Genomic DNA, 23,818 nt, shown 5'->3' with positions numbered 1-23,818 from the left:
GCTATTTCTGACAGGTTCTTTACAGAAAAACTGTAGCTGTGGCTAGCATCCCTCTTGCATGTGATCACTTTGTGGGATAGTGGATGATTGTAGGTTAGGAGTTCACAAGCTGTAGAGTCTACTTTGAATACTCTTCACACTTTAGGAGAAAGTTAGCCTTCTGCTGGGAACAAACAGCAGAGTGGGTACCCAGGAACAAATCTGAATTTGATAAAGATACAAGGTTTCTTGGATTGACAGAAACAGCAACTAAAAAGTACAACACCTGTTGTCACATAGTGATCAGATGCACTAATAGTTACATCAATAGAAAAATTCACTTAAGTGCAGTTTGGTAGATAGTCTCTAGAGGAGATAAAGGAGGATGACATCTTAAATACTGAACAGTCTGTGAATAAATACCTGGAAAGTAACAATACCTCTTCCAGTAGCAGTAGGAACTCACTGCCTTGTTTGGGCTAGATTATTTCCCAATTTTGTCTTCAGAGAGTTATTAAAAAATACTTAACCATCAGTTTTTTTCAGGTGACTGAAGAAAGTTGGAACATTACTGTTCACAGTAACGAAATACTATCTTTGGGCTTCCACGTGTTCACAGGGTACCCATTCTCAGAACAGCTACTCAGTTGTGTGAAAAAGGCTCTTGTTCATCCTGCTTTGGCAAAGAGATATTACCTGTTTGAAAACAGTAACAAAAAAGAATGTTATAGCTGAGTCTGCTTCCCAGCTGGTTCTACTGAGCTAAGTTATCACTTGGTTTGTGATGAAAAATAAGCAATGCAAATAAGTGTAGCTATTATCCTGTTTTTCTGAGTGTCTGAAAGAGTAACACTTGTAAGTGAAGCCTAATAAATGCACACTTTTCAATAAGGAGCAGAGACAGTTTAGCCAGTTCTATGCATATAGGAGTGGAAGGAAAGACTAATGATTGTGAATTCACTTTGTCTCAAGAAGCAAAGTCTGACACAAATTCTTTTTGACAAATAGCATATGTGATCAATGGCTATGTTTGCTAAAATAGTGACAACTATCAGATTCTGAGAGAGATCATAAAATCTTTTTTCTCTTCCCAGTTAATTTGAGGTGGTTTAGTGAATCAGAGGCATGATTTAGAGTCAAGTCCACAATTTTCTAAGCTTTCTTTCCCATTCTTGCTTTAAGCAAAGCTTTCCTTTAATTAGCTGGTCTTGGTCATAGAGGTAACCCCTGAAGGGGCTGGGGGACTGGTGTTTGTCTGTGAGGCTAGTTAGAATGGTTCTCTGAGATGATCGGAACCTGAGGCTGGTACTTGGAAAACCAGCTACCTGAGTGCTCAAGCTAGTCCCATTCCCAAATATCCAGAAGGGTGCAGCAGGTGTCTGCAGAGGAGATTAAAAAGTTCAACCCACCCAAGACTGGATTTTAGTATTAGCCCAGAGTTATTTTAAATTTTTATTTAAAATAGTCACAGTAAATTTTAAAGATGCAAATCTCAACACCAAGGTTGCAAAATGATGGCTCACAGGATGCATCTGGCTTGCAGGTATGTTTTATTTACATGGTTTTTTTTTTTTTTTTTTAATCTTTGAATTAGTTCCCATACTTAAAATTTGGGAAATACCACACACACATGAAAATGCCAGATGTCCGGGTTCTTGGGGAAAATGGGCTCACATTACTGCCTGGCACTGAATGAGAAGCAGTGAGTGTTAGTTGCCCCTTCAGGCAGAGCTTGAGCTCAGGATTTGACACCATATACACACCTCCCCGCCCCAGTCCTGTTTTGCACATTCCTATTACAGACTGGCCCCTAGAGGTGCATGTGACCCCTCCAGTCTACTGCCACTACCTACACTTTTTTTTCACTGTTAATATATGTGGGGTTTTTCATTCCACTTTTATTGAGAGATTGAGATACAACACTGTCTAAGTTTAAGTTGTACAACCCAATGATTTGATATATATATATGTACAGCAAAATGGATTAGTTAACATCCATCATCTCACATAGTTACAACTTTTTCCTTGTGATAAGAACAGAATACAGTATTGTTAACTACAGTCATTCTGCTGTATGCTGAAGTTTGTACCTTTTGACCACCTAATTCCCACTTTATACTTCTTAAAGTACTTTCATGTAGCAAATTCGGACCGTACAGCTCCTACTATATTCTTAGTTCACCTGAGGGACAATCTGTTAATAAGCCACTTTGGGGAACACGTACCTGGGGGGGCCACAAAATACTCCTCCACAACTCGATGGGCATTTTGTAGTAGTACTTCAGCACAGTTGCCTTCTACCACATTGTCAGATCTCAAGTATAGACATCTACAAAACCAGAAGCTCAAGGTTACCTTCTCAAAGAACAGGCTTCTATAGCATGGGTGGAGAGGGTCAAGAATGGGAGAAAATGGAGCGGCATATTCTTAAGTTATGGTCACTACTCAAAGATGGAGGAGCTATTGTCAATAGTCGACCAAATAACAATCTACAGTTTATAGATTCTCAACCACTCAATGAGGTAAGTGGTAATTACTCCTGAGGACTGGTATGTTCAACAGATACTTCTGCATGATTACCATGGGTAAGTTGCCTTTGGTGGAGACAGGTAAGGCAATTATAATATGATGTGTTTAATAGGTAAGCAGAGCTTGCCAAGGGAGTAGAAAGGGGCACCTAAACCAGCCTGGGTGAGGAACGGGTACTCAGAATAGGTGATGTCACTGCTAAAGGATGAGCAAGAAACCGATGGATTGGTGGGATGGGAAATGGACTTCCAGGCAGGTGAAAGAAACTTGCTCAAGAGTGGATAAGTGACTTAGACAGTAGGTCCCAAGTGACGGGACTGGAATTGGCACAGTTCTTGTGCCCCTAACATGAGCTGTTTTTTCACAGCAGCCACCTTCAGGGACATGGAGGTGCCTGCCCTTGCATAGCTGAAGAATATTCCACTATTCTCTCGGCCTGGTGGCTTCATTAAAATGTCCAGATGGCAAACTAGTGAAACCAAACAGAGGTTGAACATATCTATGGGGCTTTACTGCTGTTTCAAGGTTTAAAAGTGCATGGCAAGATAGCTGAGCCTGCTTCCAGATACTTGGGCTGAAAAATAAGCAGTCTGCTCAATCACTGATAGGGGAGCAGCCAAGCTCTTTCTGCTTTGAGCCAGACAGACTGAGGGCTAAACCTAATGGGACAAAAGGGCAAGGATGTGACATGAACATCCAGGCAAAGGCTGCAGAGGGTGAAGTTGTCATGATAAGATTCTTTTAGGAAAGGACTTGTTCTGTTTCTTTTGTGGCACCCACCCTAGGGCTAGATACAAAAGCACTCATGGTACGCACTGTAGAGAGCTGCAGTCTATTCCAGGATCTGGCATGCTTAACTCTGTGGCCTTGGACAAGTATGGATCTTCCCAGACCTTAACTTTCTTGCCAAAAAAGTAAAGGTTGCACTTTTTTTTTCTTTTCTTTTTAAACCATATGGGGGCCTATGAGAACTTGGAGAACAAAATAAAAATCCTCTGTAAAGGTGACCATTGGACCTTCTGGAGTTTGTATTTCTGTTGGGTGGTATAATGAAATGGCTAAGAGCTTGGGCTCCTGAGTCACAGATAAATTCAAATCTTAGTACCACACATGGCACATGTGCGAGTTACTTACCCTCTCCATGTACCTGTTTCCTTATTTGTGGAATGCTTCCTAAAACTGCTGGGAAGAGTAAGTGTTAAAGAAGATCTGATAATTCTCAGGACCTGCATTCTCACTGCAGTAAGAGGTGGGTACTGAATAGCACCTGCTCCTTTCAGAAAGTGCACCTGGGCACACCTCAGTCACCTCTCCTCATTCAGAGTATACCTCCACACTTAACCTGCCGTAAGCACACAATACCTGCCTAGCCCCTACATACCGGAGGCTGATTGTTCCTGGCGCTGGGAGAGTTTGATGCAGTGAGACTCTACTACCACCAACAGGTGGTTAAAAGCTACTGCTGCTCCACAGATGTAATAGCAAATGATTTATTCACTCATTTGATAATCAGGTTTCCTATGTAAGTAATGTTTTCCAGAAAAAATTCACTCCCTTAAATGCCACACATTTTCACCTAGTTATACTGTTTATGATGGAGTTGTTTGCAGAAGAAACTCACACCTTCCTATTTTCATAATCATAGGCTACTGAACCCAGTGTCTCTGTGAGCGTGGCACATCAGTGGTTCACTTGGCAAGTTGCTTAACTTTTCTTGACCTCAGAATCATGCATAAAACTCCAAACTGGACCAGGTGCCTATCAGTTGCTGACTGACTAAATGTCTATCTCACTTCCTCTTTCTCAGGGTTCTACAAGAGAATTTTAGCCCAAGTACTATAGGACACCCATTTTGATAATAAATTGACTATGGAGGGCGCCTGGGTGGCTCAGTTGGTTAAGCGACTGCCTTCGGCTCAGGTCATGATCCTGGAGTCCCTGGATTGAGTCCCACATCGGGCTCCCTGCTCGGCAAGGAGTCTGCTTCTCCCTCTGACCTCCCCCCTCTCGTGCTCTCTCATTCTCTCTCAAATAAAATCTTAAAAAATAAATCAACTATGGACTAATATAACTATGGGATAGATAATAAAATATGGGCTAATATTAATTATATACTATCCTGGGAAGCACTGAAAAAAATCACTTGAATCTTTATGTGTTCTGGTTCAGATGAAATCCTGGTTGAGAAAGGCTCACAAAGCACTTTAACCAGTAACTGTGGGAAATGCTAATAAAAAGCAATTTAATGGAAAGCACTATGGCAGCACTGGAGAAATGCCTTTCTTTATTGGCCCTTAGACCAGATAGAACCACTCTGCTGCTGGTGTCAGGCTGCCAGGAGTCATTTCTCTGGGCACCACTCTATTTCCATCTACAAGCCTTTTCCCTCCTTCCTAATTAATTTCTAGTTTGATGCAGACTGGAATGAGAATCAATTTGGCTAAGAATTTTTGGTTCAAATAAGATTCTGAGGGACATCCTAGGCACTGAAGAAGTATTTGGCTGCAGTCAGAGATATCATCTGAGTCAGTCTCTGGAGATGGGAGAAAATAAAGGTTCTAGGGGTTGACTTTTATTTATTTTTAAAGATTTTATTTATCTGACAGAGAGCACAAAGAGGGAGAAGCGGGTTCCCTGCCAAGCAAGGAGCCCGATGATGGCTCGATCCCAGGACCCCGGAATCATGACCTGAGCCTAAGGCAGACACTTAACTGAGCCACCCAGCCGCCCCTAGGGGTTGACTTTTAGACGGCATATCTAAAATTTATTTTTTATTTGTCAGAGAGAGCGAGAGCACGCGCACACAAGCAGGCAAAGGGAGAAGCAGGCTCCCTGCTGAGCAAGGAGCCCGATGTGGAACTAGACCCCAGGACCCTGGGATCATGACCTGAGCTGAAGGCAGACACTTAACTGACTGAGCCACCAGGTGTCCCTTGGACGGCATATCTAGAAGTATATTTGAGAACTGAAGCTCTGAATTTCAAGTTCTGGATTCTCTTACTACACATGGGAAACTCTGGGGCATGTTACATAAGCTTTCTGTGCCTCAGTTTCTTCATCTATAAAGGAGATACTAGTATCTACCTCCCAGGGTTGTATGTGATAATTCAGACAATGCATATAAAATCTTAGCGCCTGACACATAAAGGCACCAAATGCTTTTTAGCTAAAACCAAAAGATAGGGTATTAATGTGCCAAGAGCTTTCTAATAGCCAGTCAGCACTTTTACACCTAGTGTGGGCTAAAACGGTTTAACACTTGTCTTAACTGGGTTCCATTTCAAACATGATTCAGTGAGGCAATATGTTCAAAAAACAAAGTCCTACAAGTGCTACATCTCTAAAATGGAATAATTAAACTGGTTTCCAAGTTTATGGCAAGACTGCAGATCAATGAATATGAAGTCACTATTCCAGCTACCAGATCCAAATCCCTCATCCTTTTCACAAACTCTTCCCTGAGTAATAGTTGCATTTCTTTACAGTTTCCCTCTACACGATCTGGGAAATGCTGTCTCCTCTTTGTGCTTCTATTCCCTCCTTTCCCAAAGATATTAATGAAGAACATTCAGTGGGGTGCCTGGGTAGTGCAGTTGGCTAAATGCCTGACTATTGGCTTTAGCTCAGGTCGTAATCTCAGGCTCGTGAGATCGAGGTCCCCATTGGGCTCTATGTTCAGTGCGGAGTCTGCTTGAGACTCTTGCTCCCTCTTGCTCTGCCCCCCTTCTCTCTCTCAAATAAAATCTTTAAAGAACATTCAACAAACATTTACTGAGTGCTAGGTGTTAGATACTGAGCATATGATGAGTAATAACAGATATGCTCCCTGGAACATGGATGAGCAGTAGGAGAGGGACAGAGAAATATTACTCAGATACGGGATGCCCGGCTGGCTCACTCAGTAGAGCATCCAACTTTTGATCTCGGGGTCATGAATTCAAGCCCTACATTGGGTGTACAGATTACCTAGGAAAATAAATAAATATATAAATAAATAGTACTCAGATGTATAAACACATGTAAAATTACAGCTCTATTGAATACCATGAGAGAGCCACAGGTCTTGAAATGGAGCCTGACTTGATAGAGAAGAATCTGAGGAAGAGGCAGTTGAAATCTGAAGAAAGAAAAAGTAGGCAAAAAAGAGTAGTGGCTGGGATGAGGTAGGGGATTCTAAGAAGGAAATAGAATGGAGAGCTCGAGGAATTGAAAGTTACAGCCCTATCCCGGAGGTGGGCAGGGGCTAGGTTAAATGATGCTTTGTAGGTTATGGTAGAGCTTTTGTCTTTATCCTAAAGAACACTGGAGAGCCACCTGAAGAGCCTGGGTAGGAGAATAACCTCAAATTTCTATTTTGGGGGTGCCTGGGTGGCTCAGTCATTAACTGTCTGTCTTCGGCTCAGGTCATGATCCCAGGGTCCTGGGATTGATCCCCGCATCAGGCTCCTGCTCAGTGGGGAGTATGCTTCTCCCTCTCCCACTCCCCCTGCTTGTGTTCCCTTTCTTGCTGTCTCTCTCTCTCAAATGAATAATAAATAAATCTTTTAGGGGCGCCTGGGTGGCTCAGTCGTTAAGCATCTGCCTTCAGCTCGGGTCATGATCCCAGGGTCCTGGGATTGAGCCCCACATCAGGCTCCCTGCTCTGCGGGAAGCCTGCTTCTCCCTCTCCCACTCCCCCTGCTTGTGTTCCCTCTCTCGCTGTGTCTCTGTCAAATAAATAAAATCTTAAAAAAAAAAAAACTTTAATAAAAATGTCTGTTTCGAAGTGCTATATAATTTTGGAGAAACACTGACTTATGTAGATTTGAGCATCAGATTACAAAATAGAGAAAGAATGTGAAGGAATCAAAGACTGGAGGTGAGAATGGGAGGCTAGCAAGCACTTTACACAGAGGTTATGGTTACAGATAGGTCTGGTTCTCCTAAATGGTGCAAATGGCAGCTAATCTTTTTTGCTCCCATCTATATTAAGAATATTTTGTTTTTAAGTTTGTTTTTTTTTAAGTAGGCTCCATGCCCAGCATGGAGCCCAGTGTGGGGCTCAAACTCATAACCCTGAGATCAAGACCTGAGCCAAAGTCAAAAGTTGGACACCTAACTGACTGAGCCACCCAGGCATCCTAAGAGTGTATTTTTTTTTTAATCCCATCAAGGGGGCACCTGGGTGACTCAGCTGAATGTTCGACTCTTGGTTTCGGCTCAGGTCACGATCTCAGGTCCTGGGATCGAGCGGAGAATTGGGCTCCCCACTCAGCGAGAAGTCTTCTTGTCTCCCTCTCTCAGATCCTCTCCCTCTCTCTCTGATCCTTCTCCTGCACACTGCACTGCACTCTCTCTCAAATTAAAAAATCTTTTTAAAAAAACCCCATCAAGAAAAGGGTAGGACAGAGTTGTAGACTGCCTCTGTCTTTAAGAGCCACATACCCATCCTGCCCAAGAAACTGTAGTCCTAACCAGCAAACAAGTCTGCTTTTCAGAAAAGAGCATTTTCTTTAAAAATGTATTAAGAGGGCGCCTGGGTGGCTCAGTTGGTTAAGCGACTGCCTTCGGCTCAGGTCATGATCCTGGAGTCCCAGGATCGAGTCCCACATCGGGCTCCCTGCTTAGCAGGGAGTCTGCTTCTCCCTCTGACCCTCCCCCCTCTTGTGCTCTCTCTCTCTCAAATAATAAAATCTTTAAAAATATATATATATAAATAAAAAAATGTATTAAGATTTTGGGACGCCTGGGTGGCTCAGTTGGTTAATCATCTGCCTTCGGCTCAGGTCATGATCCCAGGGTCCTGGGATTGAGATCCGCATTGGGCTCCCTGCTTAGCGGGGAGCCTGCTTCTCCCTCTGCCTGCCTCTTCCCCTGCTTGTGCCTGCTCTCTCTCCGACAAATAAAATCTTTAAAAAATTAAAAATGTATTAAGATTTGGCAAGAATTGGTAGAAGGGGGGAGAGGCTGTGCATCCTTTTAGTATAATATTCCCAAACTGCTTTGTCAAAGACCTGCTCCTTCCTATTGCACTACACTACATCACTTTTTGTGTTACTACTCTGCTCCTTTAGGCATTTGTGTTTTGGCCCTCAGTATAAGATGAAAAGTTAGAACTTCTCTCTGTCTGCATTTCCACTTTCTTTTAAAACTAATTATTGTTACAGTTTCTTGCATGCTCTGAGGGAACAAAACAAAACTTAATGCATATACCAGAATATGTCAAACAGGTAACACATTAAAGTATTGATAATCCCATACACAATGTTCTGAACTTTGCCTTTTTTATTAAATATATCTTTTCATATCAGCATAGTTGTTTCATTACATTTATTTATTTATTTTAATGGGGGGATATAATGTATCCTAAGTTTTTTTGTTTTGTTTTTTTTTTGACAGACACGGCGAGAGAGGGAACACAAGCAGGGGGAATGGGAGAGGGAGAACAGGCTTCCCACAGAGCAGGGAGTCCGATGCGGGGCTTGATCCCAGGACCCTGGGATCACAACCTGAGATGAAGGCAAACGCCTAACAACTGAACCACCCAGGCGCCCCAGTTGTTTCATTATTTTTAAACAACTGTCAAATATTCCATTGTATGATGATGTATTTAGCCATGAAGGACACTTAGACTGTTTCTGTTTTTTGTTTCTTGGGGTTCAAAAAAATTTTTTTTAATTTAAGTAAACTCTACCCCCAACTGGGGCTGGAACTCATGACCTGGAGAGCACAGCATGCTTTATGGACTGAGCCAGCCAGGTGCCCCTTGTTAGCGAGTTTGTTGTTGTTGTTTTGTATTATAAACAGGTTTGGATACCGTGAACACTCGTGCATACATCTTGATGCACTTTTACAGATGTTTCCACAGGGAACCACTAGGTCAGAAGATATGTACAGGCCATATTTTGAGACAGGAATCCAACAAGTAGGCAAGTCAAACATGAGCTCACATTCTATTAACAAGAGACAAATCACCAGAAATAAGATAATCAAGAAATAGAAGAAAATCCAACAAGATCAGGAGTAGGTGACTGTTAAGGGAGAAGATACTTGGAGGAGATAAACTAAGACCTGCCAAGGAAACAGGCTGTCCAAGGAAAGGGGAGTAGCAAACGCAAAGATCCTAGACAAGAAACAATTTGTCATGCTGGAGAAACAGTAAGGAAGCTAATGTAGCTGGAGTAAAAAGAGCAGTATGCCCGAGTGGTAGGCAGGGACTCTGTGAAGCAAGGCCTCAAAGGCGATGATTAGCAGTTGGGACACGGTTCCTAGTTACACTGGGAGGCCAAGGGGACTTTAAACGGAGTGACAAGATCCATAATGAACAAAGGAAAGCATGAAAACACTTACCCGCGGGGTGACCGTGGGCAAGTTCTTGCATCTCGCTAAAGCTCTTTTCCCTTCTGTGAAAGGACACACTAATCATCGCCACCTCAAATGGCTGCGAAAGCGCCACAGGCAAGGCTTGGGGGTGCGCAGCCGCGAGTGTTTACCTGTCCTCCAATACTGATTCCATGGGCTCCACGCCGTCCGTGTCCACGGCGCGGAGCCGGTCGGCAAAGGCGATGGCTTTCTCCAACCGTGCCACGGCCTCTTGGCTGCCGAAGTCCACAAGCGCTAGACGCTCCAGGTGTTCGATCACCTCGGCCGTGACCCTGCCACTACGCTGGGGGGATGAGGCGGAGAATAGGGGTCACGGTGGGGCCTGCTCCGCCTCCTGACCTGCTTCACCACCCGCTTAGACGCCCCCGGACTTTACCTGAGGATCCGCCTTGGAGGTTAAGCCCCGGCGCCAGCCCATCCAGGACCGAAGGCCCAGCTTCACCGCCCGCGCCCGCATTTCTCTCTTCAGCCGCCGTAGTGCGTCCTCGCGTAAAGCCGACGACGCACTTAAGAGTGACGACATCAGAGCGCGCCGCGACTGCCGCCGCCGCCATGAATAGCGTAGGGGAGGCCTGCACCGACATGAAGCGCGAGTACGACCAGTGCTTCAATCGCTGGTTTGCCGAGAAGTTCCTCAAGGGGGACGGCTCCGGAGACCCGTGCACCGACCTCTTCAAGCGCTATCAGCAGTGTGTTCAGGTGAGCCCTTAGGTGGCCAGGGCCCTTTCGTCTCTACCCTCCGCCCCTGCTTCTCTCTGCGGTGTCCCCGCCACACGCGTAGTATCTCGCGGAGGTTGGGATGGGGAGGGTGAAGAAAAGCCTCAGTGAGGACAGTGGCCGGAGCTGTTTCCCCACCATCACCACCAAGGCCGCCCGGTATCTCTCTGAATGACAAAGTTAAATATTTTTACAATGCTTTACATTTTACCGAGCACAGAAACATCCTTTGGTTCATTTGGTGCTCCTCCTAAACTCGTAAAAGTGGGCATAGTTGTTGGTATTTTATACATGGAACGTTCCCCAAATAGGAAGTGATTAGTTCAAGTTCACCAGAATCGTTTCCTTGATTTTTGCGGTGGTGCACTATTCCACTATTATTGTTGGGGGGCGCAGAGGGGTGTTAGTCTCTCTGGCGTGTTAGACATGAGGGTCTCATTTTGTTGTTGTTACAATTCCTTCTTTGGCTTGCTGTATCTCTCAACCCGCTAGGAAATTTTCATTCTAGTTCAATGAATGTGAAACTGCTTTGGATTTTAAGAACCGCACTGGACACAACACTCCCAATTAGTTAAGTTAAAACATCCTCAGGGTAATTCCAAATTGCTGGATATAGATAGGAAAGTGAGGCTTGCTCAAGGTCACATAGCCACCAAGTCCTGGAACTCAGATTTGAATTTGTGTCTGTCATAACAGAGTGGAGATAACTGTTTAAATTCCACATTCCACATCTGAAACACTGACAATTCCTCACAACTCCTTTCCAATCTCTCTCTCTGGTCTTACATTTAATTTCTCTGTAATGGTACTCAGGTTAAAAAAAAAAGTAGTCAAGTACAGTACAGTAAAAAAAGTACAACCCAGTCATGGTTGGGTGTTCTCTTGGTCTGATCTGATTTACTTTTGTACCATCATAGTTACAAAGTTTGGTCCTTAAGCTTCACATAGACCTGTGTCATGTGTTTTCTTCTCCATCAGAAAGCAATAAAGGAGAAAGAGATTCCCATTGAAGGACTGGAATTCATGGGCCATGGCAAAGAAAAGCCTGAAAGCTCTTCTTGACCTTGACAGTCACCTTGAAATTAGACTCCTCCAATCAGGAAATTGAGGACACTGGATTTCGACAATTAAGGCTGTGAAAATAGCCATCGATTTGATGAGTTTAGGAGGGAGGAGTTTTCTTTCCTCCTTGATTTCCTCTCACTTGTAAAAGATGATGAACCATCACTCTTTGCTATGAGATGATTTCTCATTTGCTCTGGCATCTTGCAGGAACTCCATGTGCTTAAACTGAATGACTTCTTGGGATTATGGTTGCAATACTTGGTCTGGGATCAGCTTTAAATATCCTTTGTATGTAAATACTGATAAACTTGTCAGGATGATCAGGGTTGCCTGACCTCTTAAGTTTTGCTGCAAAGGACATTAGGTACATTGTACTAGGGTTATTATTCATGGAAACAATTGGTAACGATCTCTCTTTTCTCTCAGGGAGCTAAGGCTCTGAAAAGGGATCCCAGCACAACAGTTTTAATCAATGCTTGGGAGCACGGTTTTATTTTTATAATAACAACTTTTAAGATTGCTGGTGGACTGGGTTAGCCAAGAGGAAGACAGCTTTAAGAGTTCTCTGCCTTAAGAAGAGGGGTCAGATTTCTGATTAAGATGTGAAAGCTTGAAGAATGTTGCAGTACACACCATTTCTGAGCTCATAGTGTAGTTTAGGAATGAAGATCCTTGGAGTAACAATGGAGGAAGATCCTAAATTGCAAAGATTTGCTGTTGCCAGCTTTCAGCCCAAATTAAGCAAGCCAACCTGTATTATCATTAAACTGGCAAAATGCTGCATTTAGTTAAATGGGAGAAGTTTGTTTTATTTGCCTTGTGTACCTATCCTGCCTGTAATGTTTGTAATCATGAAGATGGAATAAATTGTAACATTTAGTTTCATTATTTGCCCCTGGAGAACTCAGTGCACTTTACAGAACAAGTATTACACTGTAACCCCACATATCCCATATGTACACTGGGGAAAGTTTTGTTTTATAATTTAAAGGTGAAGAAAAAGTGAAAATTTATCTAAGGTAAATAGTGTGCTAAAACAACTAGAAACCTCACTGATTTCTAAAGTTTATTCCCACAGTAAGCTACACAAATAACTTAATATGCTTCTATACCTGCAAAAAAATGTCAGGATCAGGTGAGCACTTACACACTTTGGAATGTCACGTAGTCACCAAATTGCATGTCTTGAGTAATTTGGTTCAATTATATATACCCAATATAGTAAGAAACAATTTACAGAAGATGGAAATTGTATTAGCCTCTCTCCAATTTACCAGTGACCACTTCATATTTAACATGACCAGTCCTTAATGTCATTTCAATATATTCTACATTTACATTTTGACTGGTTACGGTCCATTCTATACATGGATTAAAAGTTGGATACTTGAAATCCAGCTGAGGGAGGCCAGGCAGCAAGCCAAAGTAAAGTACATCTGTCCTGAACTCAGACTGACCACAAGTACAACGGTTCTTTGGGGACTTGGAAGTACAAGCACAGACTGCGCAGTTAGATCACAAAATGGAAAAGGGAGGGGCGCCTGGGTGGCTCAGTCGGTTAAGCGACTGCCTTCAGCTCAGGTCATGATCCTCGAGTCCCGGGATCGAGTCCCGCATCGGGCTCCCTGCTCGGCAGGGAGTCTGCTTCTCCCTCTGACCCTCCTTCCTCTCATGCTCTCTGTCTCTCATTCTCTCTCTCTCAAATAAATAAATAAAAATCTTAAAAAAAAAAAAAAGGAAAAGGGAGCAGGGATCCTTTTCTCCCTTTCTGTAAAAGGCTTTTATACCCTGTGTGTCCATATGCCTCACCTTTGCAGTACTAGTTTACTGTATGTTACTATGCAATACCAAAACCTGGTAGCTTCTTGAATCTTACTACAAAACTGTCTGGTTGAGCCTTGAGAATAAAACCACTCCAAGCCAACCATGTTCTTTCATTGTAACTGCTACTGAGGGAATAATTTCTTCTGATTGTTCTTTATTTTTTTTAAGAGAGGGAGAGAAGAGAATCTTAGGCAGGCTCCACACAGTGTGGAGCCCGATGCAGGGCTCGATCTCACAACCCTGAGATCATGACCTGAGCTGCAATCAAGAGTCAGACACTTAACCAACTGAGCCACCCAGGTGCCCAATTGTTCTTCATTCTATTTTGACTTCATCCTGCCCATAAAGTGATTCCAACTATCTCAGCTACTTCAAAGATTTTAAATTTTGAAGAGAAATTAAATGCTCTGTAAGGGTGACTTTGTTACTCTTACTATTGTTTCTCCCTAACTCTTAATGCTACAGGAAGGTTTTAATTCCAGAAACAAATAAAGCTAATTGCTATATGCAGAAATGTGTCATACTGCCTTTATTTCTCCAAAAGTTTCTGACCCTTCTAACCTTCATGGTGCTGAGAGATGACAAGGTGAGAACTTGACACTTTGGAGCCAATTACCTGACCACAGGGAATACTCTTCAGCAAATGCTGGTGGAATGGGACAAGAGAAAGCACTTCTTCTGGAGAGTCAAAGATACCTCTTTCAGATGTAAATTGCAGGTATTCTACTCAATATCTTTACCACCCAAAGTCTGTCAGGACCCAATCTTGATACTTAAATTAGCTCCATTTATGGTCCCTTTGCTTTACCCACTCCAGGCATAAGAAACCAAGGACAAGCCTATTATAAACACCGTTATCCAGAGGCCTGTACAAGGCAGCCATAAACCTTCATTATAGAAACGAAAATAACAATGCTGATTTTGGAGGGAAAAACACCAAAGAATGCAACTCTCAGATCATGGACCAATCTAAGTTATTTATTTAAGCCATCTCCTGCCGTAAGCAAAGGGATGGAAGATCAGTATACTGGTCATCATTTGATACAAGTAAAGAAGGTGAGCTTAAGGTCCCATAGATTTTTCTGGTCCGTGTGCAGAGTCATGGTCCAAACCAGTGCTGTGGTCCCCACTGGGTGGTGGTCCAGGTTCTCTCTATTCATCTTCATAGCCGGTTGGAAGTGGATTCATGTGAGAGTTATGGAATAGAGTATGATTACCATCTCCCCAGGGAAAGGGCTGTGGAGTGAAGATGTCAGTTAGGCAATTCCAGAAGAGAATTCAGAAACAGCACTGCCATGAACTGCTTCAGACAAAGGGTGACAGACCATACATAAAAACAAAATGGTAGTTAGTCCTTTAACTACTGGCGTATTTCAGCCTTCCCATAATTTAAAGGAGCTCTTTTAACTTGCAGGAGAGCCTTTAAAGTAGGCAGTAGGAAAAGCAAGCTCAAGTTCATTATTCATAAGCCTCTCCCTGGCAACTAGTCTATGAGGGCAGTGTTTATGAAAGTGTAATCCTCACATCATCTGTATCAGAATGGTAGAGGTGGGTAAATGAGAGAAGATGCTTATTTAAATGCAGACTTTGGGCTTCACTCCAGATCTAAAACAAACCTCTGGATTGGAAACCAACCTACCCTCCTCAATTTTTTGCATGCTGCCTTTGAAAAACATTGCTCTAGGGCAGTGGTTTCCAAACCTGGATGATTTTGCCCAAGACACTGGGCAATATCTGGAGACATCTGGGAGAGGACATCTAGTGGGTAGAGGTCAAGGATGCTGTTAAATATCCTAGGACTCACAGGATAGCCCTTTGCCCCAACAAGAATTATCCAACCCCAAATGTCAATAGTATTGAGGTTGAAAACCATGGTATATGGCTTTTACATCTTTGTACAAGGGCAGGAATGGGGCTCAGACTCAAAAATTCTTTCTGAATCTAAGACTCTAGCTTAAGTTTCTATAAGGCCAGTCCTATCTTGGCTAAGTGATATAATAGTTATTAAAGAGCCAGCAGGGCCTCTTGTTAAGAATACTTACAACAAGCAGTGGAAAACAAATGATTACATCTACATCAATAGCAAAGGATAAAACAGTTGAGAAAATAACCAGCAGAGGTAGGAATAAGAGAAGCTGTTAGTCTCTTCATCATGCAGCTAGTACCTGCCAGATGCCCAGGTCCTAGAAGTGCGAACCACCTTCCGATTTTGCCACTCTAAGGGAGATTCCCAAACCTCCAAGTCTCATACAACGGACAACTGTTTCAGAACAGTATCAGAAGGCAGAGGTGGGATGGATCAGGAAAAAAAGGAAAACTGAAGGGCACTTATTGTATGACCTTGAAAAAGAAAACAAACGTGACCCCCCAAGTCTGTTACATTTCCATAAAACCGGAGAAAATAAAAATCTGTAAGAATTAAATGACAAATTCTACACGATTTTAGAGCATGAAGAACTCAGACTAGGCATCTGTAATAAAAGGAGAACGGATGCTCGAAGAGCCTACAAAGGCCTACCTTGGACCTGATGCGGAGATGGGGGTAAGCGACGAACTCGGGTCTCTCGTGCTCTCCGTGACGCGACTTCAGGAAGACATTCAGCATGCTCACACCCACGCCAGGGAGCGCTACGAAGTAGGTGAGAGCCTTCCACATGCGAGCTGCAAAGGAGGCACGACCGCTCAGGCCTGGTGTGGGGACCCCGCCCGGGTCTCACCCCCCAACCCCAAGTCCTCAAGCCAAGGTCACATTCCTGCTCCGCCTCGCTCGAGTGGGGCTGAGGCCCGCCCCGCCAACCGCAGCTCCAGTACCTGAGCCCTCCTCGCCGTGGGCGCCACTCGACATAGAACGCCCCAGCTGTGCCCCGGAACGACCTAGCAGCCCAGACAGACGGGACACAGATACCGCCGCCGCCGCCATTTTCGACCGGGACAACCTCAGCGCCGGAAGCGGAAGTAGAAAATGGGCTGGGGGCGGGACCACAACCTCAAAAGCAAGCTCCTATTGGGCGGAGCCTTCCCACTTGTCTTAACGCGATGAGCCTGCGTACTCTGCTCTTGGCCGTCGGAGTCTAGTTAAAATCCCCAGAGCCACAGATCTTGAAGGAGCATGCGCTCTGCACCTCCCGTGTGCACGCCCCTCTCCCTACAGACCGCACCTTGGTGAGGCTCGGCGAGGCTAAGCGCGAAAGAGAGGTTTATGGAGGGCACGCTGGCGTCCGGAAGCGCTGTCTTCGTTGGAGTGCGCGGACAGCAACTGGAGGTTCTGAGCTCAGAACACCTCATCTGAAATGCCATTCCTGTTCCTCCCCGTTCTGTGACGTCACTTTTCTTTGCACGTGACATAATCGTCGTCATCATTATGTCTGTCTCCCCTACTAGAATATAAACTCTATGATGCCAGAGTTTTCCAGGGTACCATTGCCAGAGCCTGGAATTGTCCCTGGCACGTAGCAGGTACTCAGTACAAATGAATGAGTGAGTGAGTGAATGAATGAGTAGCAACGGGAACCAAAGGAGCCCCGGAATTGGTGCCAGAAGATCTGGATTTTAATCCTGCCTCAACATCCTTAACTTTTGGCTTTTTCCGTCACGTTAGCCTTCTTTCCATTAAAATTCTGTAAACAAAAATTAGCATGTTTTGTCTCTTCAATCTCCTTCCCCCAGTTCTTCCTTTTTCTTCCTTCTACTCATCTAAAAACAGTTTTAAAAATAAAAATTAGGGGCGCCTGGGTGGCTCAGCCGGTTAAGCATATGCCTCCGGCGCAGGTCATGATCCCAGCTTCCTGGTATCCAGCCCCGCCATCAGGCTTCCTGCTCAGTAGGGAGTCTGCTTCTCCCTCTCTCTCTGCCCCTCCCTCTTGCTTGTGCTCTGTCTCGCGTAAGTAAGTAAAATCTTATAAAATTTTTAAAAAATTAAAATAATAATAATAGAGGGGAAGGCAATGTGAAGACTGAGACAGAGATTGGAGTGATATGGCCACAAGACAAAGAAGCTAGAAGAGACATGGGATGGGTTTCTCCCTAGAGACCATTCGCACAGAGCATGGCCCTACTAACGCCTTGATTTTGGATTTCTAGCCTCCAGAACTGTAAGACAATAAATTTGGGTTTTTTTAGGCCAAAAAAAAAAAAAAGGTTCATAAGAGAAAATGAAAGGAAACTTTTGGATCATAGGTCCTTTTGAGAATATAATGAAAGCTATGAACCCCTTCCCCCTAAAATGCACCTGCTCCTAAGCACACAATGTTGGGGGAAGAAGGTACCATAAAGTATATCCAGAGACCCCCTAAGAGTCCTTGTGCCCCAGGTTAAAACCCCTGTGTAGGGGAACAAATAGGGACACTGTTGTGGGAAGACTGGATTCACATTTTGTTTCCATCCCTTACACCCTGTGTGACCTTGGGCAAATATGATACAATAAGGCTATGCAGTTTCATGAAGACAAAACTTTAGGATTGTGTTACTAGAGCATCACAATCTGATCTCGCATTAGATCTTTCTCTCTCTGAGTAGTCAGGGTTTTTACATATTATGGTACACCGTATGATACATCAGGATCATCAAATCCCTAGGCATCCTCAAACACAGCCAAAGGGCCACACTATGAGGCTCCATAGTGTGGCCGTAGAAAGGGTCCATGTTCAAGGATCAGGATATCCTGGGTTCACTTCTTTGGTCTGCCACCAGCTGTTTCCTCTTCTCTAAAATGGTAATGTAATACCCATTTATTCATCCTTTATGCAATAAATATCAGAACCCAGCTCTACCTTCAGATTTTACTCAGCCTCCATCTATAATAATGAGATTTCATTTAATAAATATTAACTAAGGTGCCCGCTATGTGCCAGGCATGTGCGGTAGTGCACATCAGGTGTAAGAGCTCTCTCATGTAACCTACATTCTAGTGTTGGAGAAAGGATTAAATGAAAAAATGTCTGAAATATATTAAAAATTCAACAAATATTCATTTTCTCATAGGGCTTTTGTACACTTTGCAGGGTGGTACTAAGTAAAGATTCTATCATGTGCTTGGCTCACAGCACCCATACTTAGGCATGATGCTTATGATGTTATTATCAGGGATGCTCACCATTTCCAAAGCCTTGGGTGACTGAGTTTGGACAGCCCATTAAACCAAAATCAACATGGGCGCCTGGGTGGCTCAGTCGTTAAGCGTCTGCCTTCGGCTCAGGTCATGATCCCAGGGTCCTGGGATCGAGTCCCGCATCGGGCTCCCTGCTCCGCGGGAAGCCTGCTTCTCCCTCTCCCACTCCCCCTGCTTGTGTTCCTGCTCTCGCTATCAATCTCTCTGTCAAATAAATAAATAAAATCTTAAAAAAAAACAAAAACAAAAACAAAATCAACAATACAAAGAATAGCTAATATTTATTGGGCATTTATTTTGTGCCCATATCCATGGTAAGCACTTTACACAAATTGTCTTCCCCACCTCACTAAGTGACTACGCCATTCCTCAAGTTAAACACTTTGGAGTCATCTTTGACTCTATTCTCTCTCTCTCTCCCTTCTTCTTCTCTCTCTCTCTCTCACACACACACTTTATATCCAATCCATCAACAAATCCTGCTAGCTCTTCCTTCAGGCACATCCAGAATCTGACCATTTCCTACTGCCCACTGCTACCAATTTGATCAAAGGTGTTCTCATGTCTCACCTGGACAACTGGAACAGTCTCCTGACTGGTCTTCCTGCTACCTGGTCCCCCTACTGTCCATTCTCTAAATGGCAGTCAGAAGGATCCTTTAAAATCTGTCAAATCATCTTCCTCCTTGGCTCAAAATCCTCCCATGGCTCCCATCTCACTCAGAGTAAATACCAAACTCCTTAGAGTAGGCTACCGAGTTCTCCACCCCCTGCCCCTAGCCACCTCTCTCACATCATTTCTCCTTGCCCCCTTGCCCATTTCACTCCAGCTACATTGTCCTTCTTGCCTTTCCTTGGACGAGCCACCCATGCTCCTGCCTGTTGCACATGCTCATTTCTCTGCCTGGGAGAGTTTTCTCCCAGATGGCCCCATGAATTGCTTCCTCATTTCACTCAGGGGTCGGCTCAGAAATCCTCTTATCAGAAAGGCCTTCCCAGACCACCCAGAAGTGAAATAACTCCTCCCCACCCTGACACTCTATCCTCCTTACTGTGCCTTATCTATCTTCATGGCACTTACCACCATCTGCTGGATTAAATATTTATTGGTTTATTGTCTGCTTTCCTTCACCAAATACCAGGGGGCACGGACTATGTTTTGTTCACCAGTATGACCCCCCGCACTTGGCACATGATAGGCACTCACTGAATATACATTAATCCCAACCAAGATCCCGTGAATCAGATACTATTCTACCCGCTTTTCATATAAGGAAACTGAGACTCTGGGAGGTATAGGAAATTGCCCAAAGTCAGAAATCTTTAGACAAGTGCTTTAGACCCAGGCAGTGTGGAACTCAAGCTAGTTCTTTTAACCTCAAATCCATACAGGCTTTGCTTTAGGTAGAATAATATCAAGCCCAAGAGGTCACCCTGTCACATTCATGCTGATCTGAGGCTCTGAAAAGAAAAGGAATAGCTATTTGATTTCTGACATCAGTGGGTTTGGAAAGAAAAATATTTCAAGTCGTGGGGTCCTTGAGAATGGACAGGACCATCAGATGTATCCTCAGGGTACTGAACTGGCAGTTCCCAGCTTGCGCTGCCTCTCAGAGTGACCCCCCAGGGCACCAGGCCTCTCTGTGCAGGGAGCCTCCCCAAGGCCATGGCCAGCCAGGCCTGGATTTGACGTCATCCTCTCTGGCAACTGGTGATGTTTATGCTCATGCTGAAGCCACTAAGGTCTCTGATGCTCTATTTCCTTGAAACAGGGAGCTGGCAGGTGGACATCCCAATACCAGGGGCAGCTGATGAGGGGAGGCATTGTAAGACTGGGGGAGGCTGCCTAGCCAAGGACAGGGCTTGCTTAGGGGAAAGCTTATCTGGGGGTATCCTGCCTGCTATTCCTAATGTGGCTTTTCCTAATAAGAGCACCTCCAGTTCCTGAGCCAACAGCTAACAGACTAATCCTAGAAGGCACTGAAACCTTTTTCCAAAGCACACTGCAGGGGAAGTCAGGGTGTTATGACCACCACCTCTATCTTCTGAATAACTTGTCTGAGCTGTTCAGCATCCTTAGTTCCTTTAATTAGGGTCTCAACTGTGTCCCTGGACTGGGGTGACAGAAGTGACTCTCATAGAACACCCAGTCTAGAGGGAGAGACTGACAGGTAAACAGTTATTACAACCAGTGTGATGGGTTCTACAATGGGAGGCAGTGCAGCATGCACTTTGCTGTCAAGTTCAAGTCCCAGGTGAGCTACTTACCTATGTAATCAAGGAGAAGTCAAGTTACCTCTTAGATTCTCCACCTGTGAATTAGAGTCATTACAAGGACTTAACAGAATAAAAGTTATTAGCTGACATTTATTAAGCACTTACCATCAGGTTGCCTGGGTGGCTCAGTCGGTTAAGAGTCTGCCTTCGGCTCAGGTCCTGGGATCGAGCCCCGCATCAGGCTCCTTGCTCAACGGGGAGCCTGCTTCTCCCTCTCCCACTCCCCCTGCTTGTGCTCTCTCTCTCTCTCCCTGTGTCAGATAAATAAATAAAATCTTAAAAAATATTTTTAAAAAACCACTTACCATGTCCTGGGTCCTTCACAGGTACAACAGTCCTATGAGATAGGTGCTATTCTTATCCCCATTTTACAGATGAGGAATCTGAGGTACAAAGGGAGGTCAAGCCATTTGCCTAAGTTTTACAGCCCTTTAAGTGACTGAGCCAGGATTCTAATCCAGAAAGTCTGGTCTTAAAGCTTGCATGTTTAATTACTGTGTGATACTGCTTCAATAATTCAAGTAACCTTAGCACAAAGTGAATGCTCAAAAATTGTTAACCATTATTATTGCCATGATTAGGGGACGGGGTATAGGGTCATGGAAGCAGAGCAGAAGGGCCTGGATTATAGTGGGGCAATCTGGGAAGTCTTTCTGTAGGAGGTGACATCTAAGTCATGGCTCCTTCCCAAATAAATATGAGTGAGTCAGGGACAAATTTGGATTGGGAGGGAGATAAGAAGAGTTTTCCAGGCAGACATCACCACAGAGAAAAGATAAGGGTACTGTATCTGGAATTCCAAACAGTGCCTTAAAGCTGGAGGTGTGAAGGCAGGGAGGGAGCAAGAACTTAAAGGGTCCTGCAGGTCGTGCTGAGTTAAGATTTTATCTGAAGGGTACTGAGAAGGCTTGGTTTTAAGCTAGGAGAGAGATGATCATCAGCCTTGCAATTTACAAAGATCCCTGACTGTAATGCACCTGGAGGTTTGCACAGGGGGCTGGCTGTGAAAGTTAGGGCAGGCAGAATAGCGTAGCTTGCAGGTTAGAGCACTGGATTCAGACCCTGAGCCTCCTCGGTTGACTCTCTTGGCCCTAGTCCTCCCTACTCAGGGACCTACAGCAAGGCATTTATTTTTCTGAGCCTTCTTTTCTTCATTTATAAATGGGGCCAACAACTGCCAATCTTCCAGAGCTATTGTGAACTTAAATGTGATAGTGTAGGTAGAGAACCTGGAATGTGGGGTGTGCACAGTGAAGGGTAACTATTATTTATTTCTATGGTTCCCCCAACCCTCTGTGTAGTTTTTGGAGGGCGGACCGCAGGTGTCATCCATCTCTTTATTCCCATAGAACTTGGTGCTCAATTATTTTCCCTTACTTGTCCCTGTTTGTGCTTATACACATATCTGCACCTGAAACTTTGCTGAGGCTGGCCCCTCCTGGCTGGAAGTGCCCTTCCCACTCCGTTGCCCATCTATGTCTACACACACCCCACCAAGTCCTCTCTCCTACAGGCAGCCTTTCCTGATTACATCGACTCCTTGCTCTGGTCCCCCAGTGATGTTTAAGCTCACTGTACCATGTATGAAGACCATTCTGTCTTCGTTTCCACTCTGAGCTCCATGAGAGCCTCTCCCCTTTTTCTTTCCTGATTCTTCTGAATTCCATACAGCTTGGCACAGAGCAGGCATAACAAAATGGTTAAGAACTCATGTTCTCGGGGCACCTGGGAGGCTCAGTCAGTTAAGCATCTGTCTTTGGCTCAGATCATGATCCTAGGGTCCTGGGATTGCGTCCCGTGTCAGACTCCCTGCTCAGCAGGGAGTCCGCTTCTCACTCTCTCTCTGCCCCGCCCCCCTACTTGTGTGTGCGCTTTCTCTTTCTCAAATGAATAAATAGATTTTATTTATTTATTTGACAGAGAGAGACACAGCGAGAGAGGAAACACAAGCAGGGGGAGTGGGAGAGGGAGAAGCAGGCTCCTCATGGAGCAGGAAGCCCAATGATGCGGGGCTCGATCCCAGGACCCTGGAATCATGACCTGAGCCAAAGGCAGCCACTTAACTAATTGAGCCACCCAGTCGCCCTTAAATAAATAAAATCTTTAAAAAAAAAAAAAAAAAGAACGAACTCATGTTTTCAGGGCACCTGGCTGGCTCAGGCAGAAGAGCATGCAACTTGATCTCAGGGTCGTGAGTTTGAGCCCCATGTTGCGTATAGAGATTACTTTAAAAAAAAACAACAACACTTATGTTCTCAGACAAGGCTGAATTAAAACCTGGCTCTGCTACTTTTACTGGACAAATCACTCCCCCCACACACACCTTTTTTATTCATGTTATTTCTATGTCCAACATGGGGCTCAAACTCACAACCTCGAGATCAAGAGTTGCATGCTCCACCAACTGAGCCAGCCAGGTGCCTCTAACTTTCCTTTTCTGTGTCTCAGCTTCTTCATCTCAGAATGAAGACGATATTAGTACCTACCTACTATGGTTTTGGGGAGGACTGAATGTGATGATGTGTGTGAAAAATCTCAGCACCTTGCTCAACAAATAGCAATTTGCATTAAATTATTATTAACCTCCCACTGTTAAGTTAAAAGGAAAGCTGGCATATATTATGTGAAATATATCTCAATAAAGCTATTAAACACAACAAAGCAGGCTACAAAATGTTATGAAATATATGTTTCCACTTTTTGTAAAATGCACAAAGAAATACTGTAAGGACTATATTCACATGTTAACAGAAGTAATGTCTGGGTATTAATTTTCTTCTAAAATTTACTACAATGAATATATATTACTTGTGTTATAAGAACAAAGGCTTTCAGGGGCACCTGGGTGGTGCAGTGGGTTAAGAGCCCGACTCTTCGTTTAGGCTCAGGTCCTGATCTCATAGTCATGAGATCGAGCCCCCACGTCGGGCTCCGAGCTCAGCGTGGAGTCTGCTTGAGA

At 44.2% G+C, this 23,818-nt stretch overlaps 3 protein-coding genes across 3 annotated transcripts; 1 reads left to right on the top strand and 2 right to left on the bottom strand.

Annotated features, from left to right (window-relative positions):
• Nucleotides 1-532: 532 nt before the first annotated feature.
• On the bottom strand, nucleotides 533-10,393 carry GATC (glutamyl-tRNA amidotransferase subunit C). The gene is made up of 4 exons (XM_045887502.3): nucleotides 10,247-10,393; nucleotides 9,981-10,153; nucleotides 2,205-2,308; nucleotides 533-675 (listed from the first exon to the last, which is right to left on the bottom strand). Exons 1-4 carry the CDS (start codon nucleotides 10,391-10,393, stop codon nucleotides 623-625), a joined length of 477 nt encoding a protein of 158 aa, XP_045743458.2. The 3' UTR covers nucleotides 533-622.
• Nucleotides 10,394-10,422: 29 nt separating this feature from the next.
• On the top strand, nucleotides 10,423-12,537 carry TRIAP1 (TP53 regulated inhibitor of apoptosis 1). Its single transcript, XM_045887504.3, has 2 exons — nucleotides 10,423-10,569; nucleotides 11,566-12,537. The coding sequence occupies exons 1-2, from the start codon at nucleotides 10,423-10,425 to the stop codon at nucleotides 11,647-11,649; spliced, it is 231 nt and encodes a 76-aa protein (XP_045743460.1). The 3' UTR covers nucleotides 11,650-12,537.
• A 1,896-nt stretch (nucleotides 12,538-14,433) lies between these two features.
• LOC123853007 (cytochrome c oxidase subunit 6A1, mitochondrial) lies at nucleotides 14,434-16,447 on the bottom strand. The gene is made up of 3 exons (XM_045887503.3): nucleotides 16,288-16,447; nucleotides 15,995-16,137; nucleotides 14,434-14,712 (listed from the first exon to the last, which is right to left on the bottom strand). Exons 1-3 carry the CDS (start codon nucleotides 16,394-16,396, stop codon nucleotides 14,629-14,631), a joined length of 336 nt encoding a protein of 111 aa, XP_045743459.1. The 5' UTR covers nucleotides 16,397-16,447; the 3' UTR covers nucleotides 14,434-14,628.
• Nucleotides 16,448-23,818: the final 7,371 nt, after the last annotated feature.

Source organism: Mirounga angustirostris, unplaced genomic scaffold (assembly GCF_029215605.1).
Source record: "Mirounga angustirostris isolate CCGP_5_RB_7025 unplaced genomic scaffold, mMirAng1.0.hap1 SCAF_14, whole genome shotgun sequence".
Taxonomy (NCBI): domain Eukaryota; kingdom Metazoa; phylum Chordata; class Mammalia; order Carnivora; family Phocidae; genus Mirounga; species Mirounga angustirostris.
Note: the sequence above shows the minus strand (reverse complement) of the source record. Positions and strands in the feature narration are given on the sequence as shown.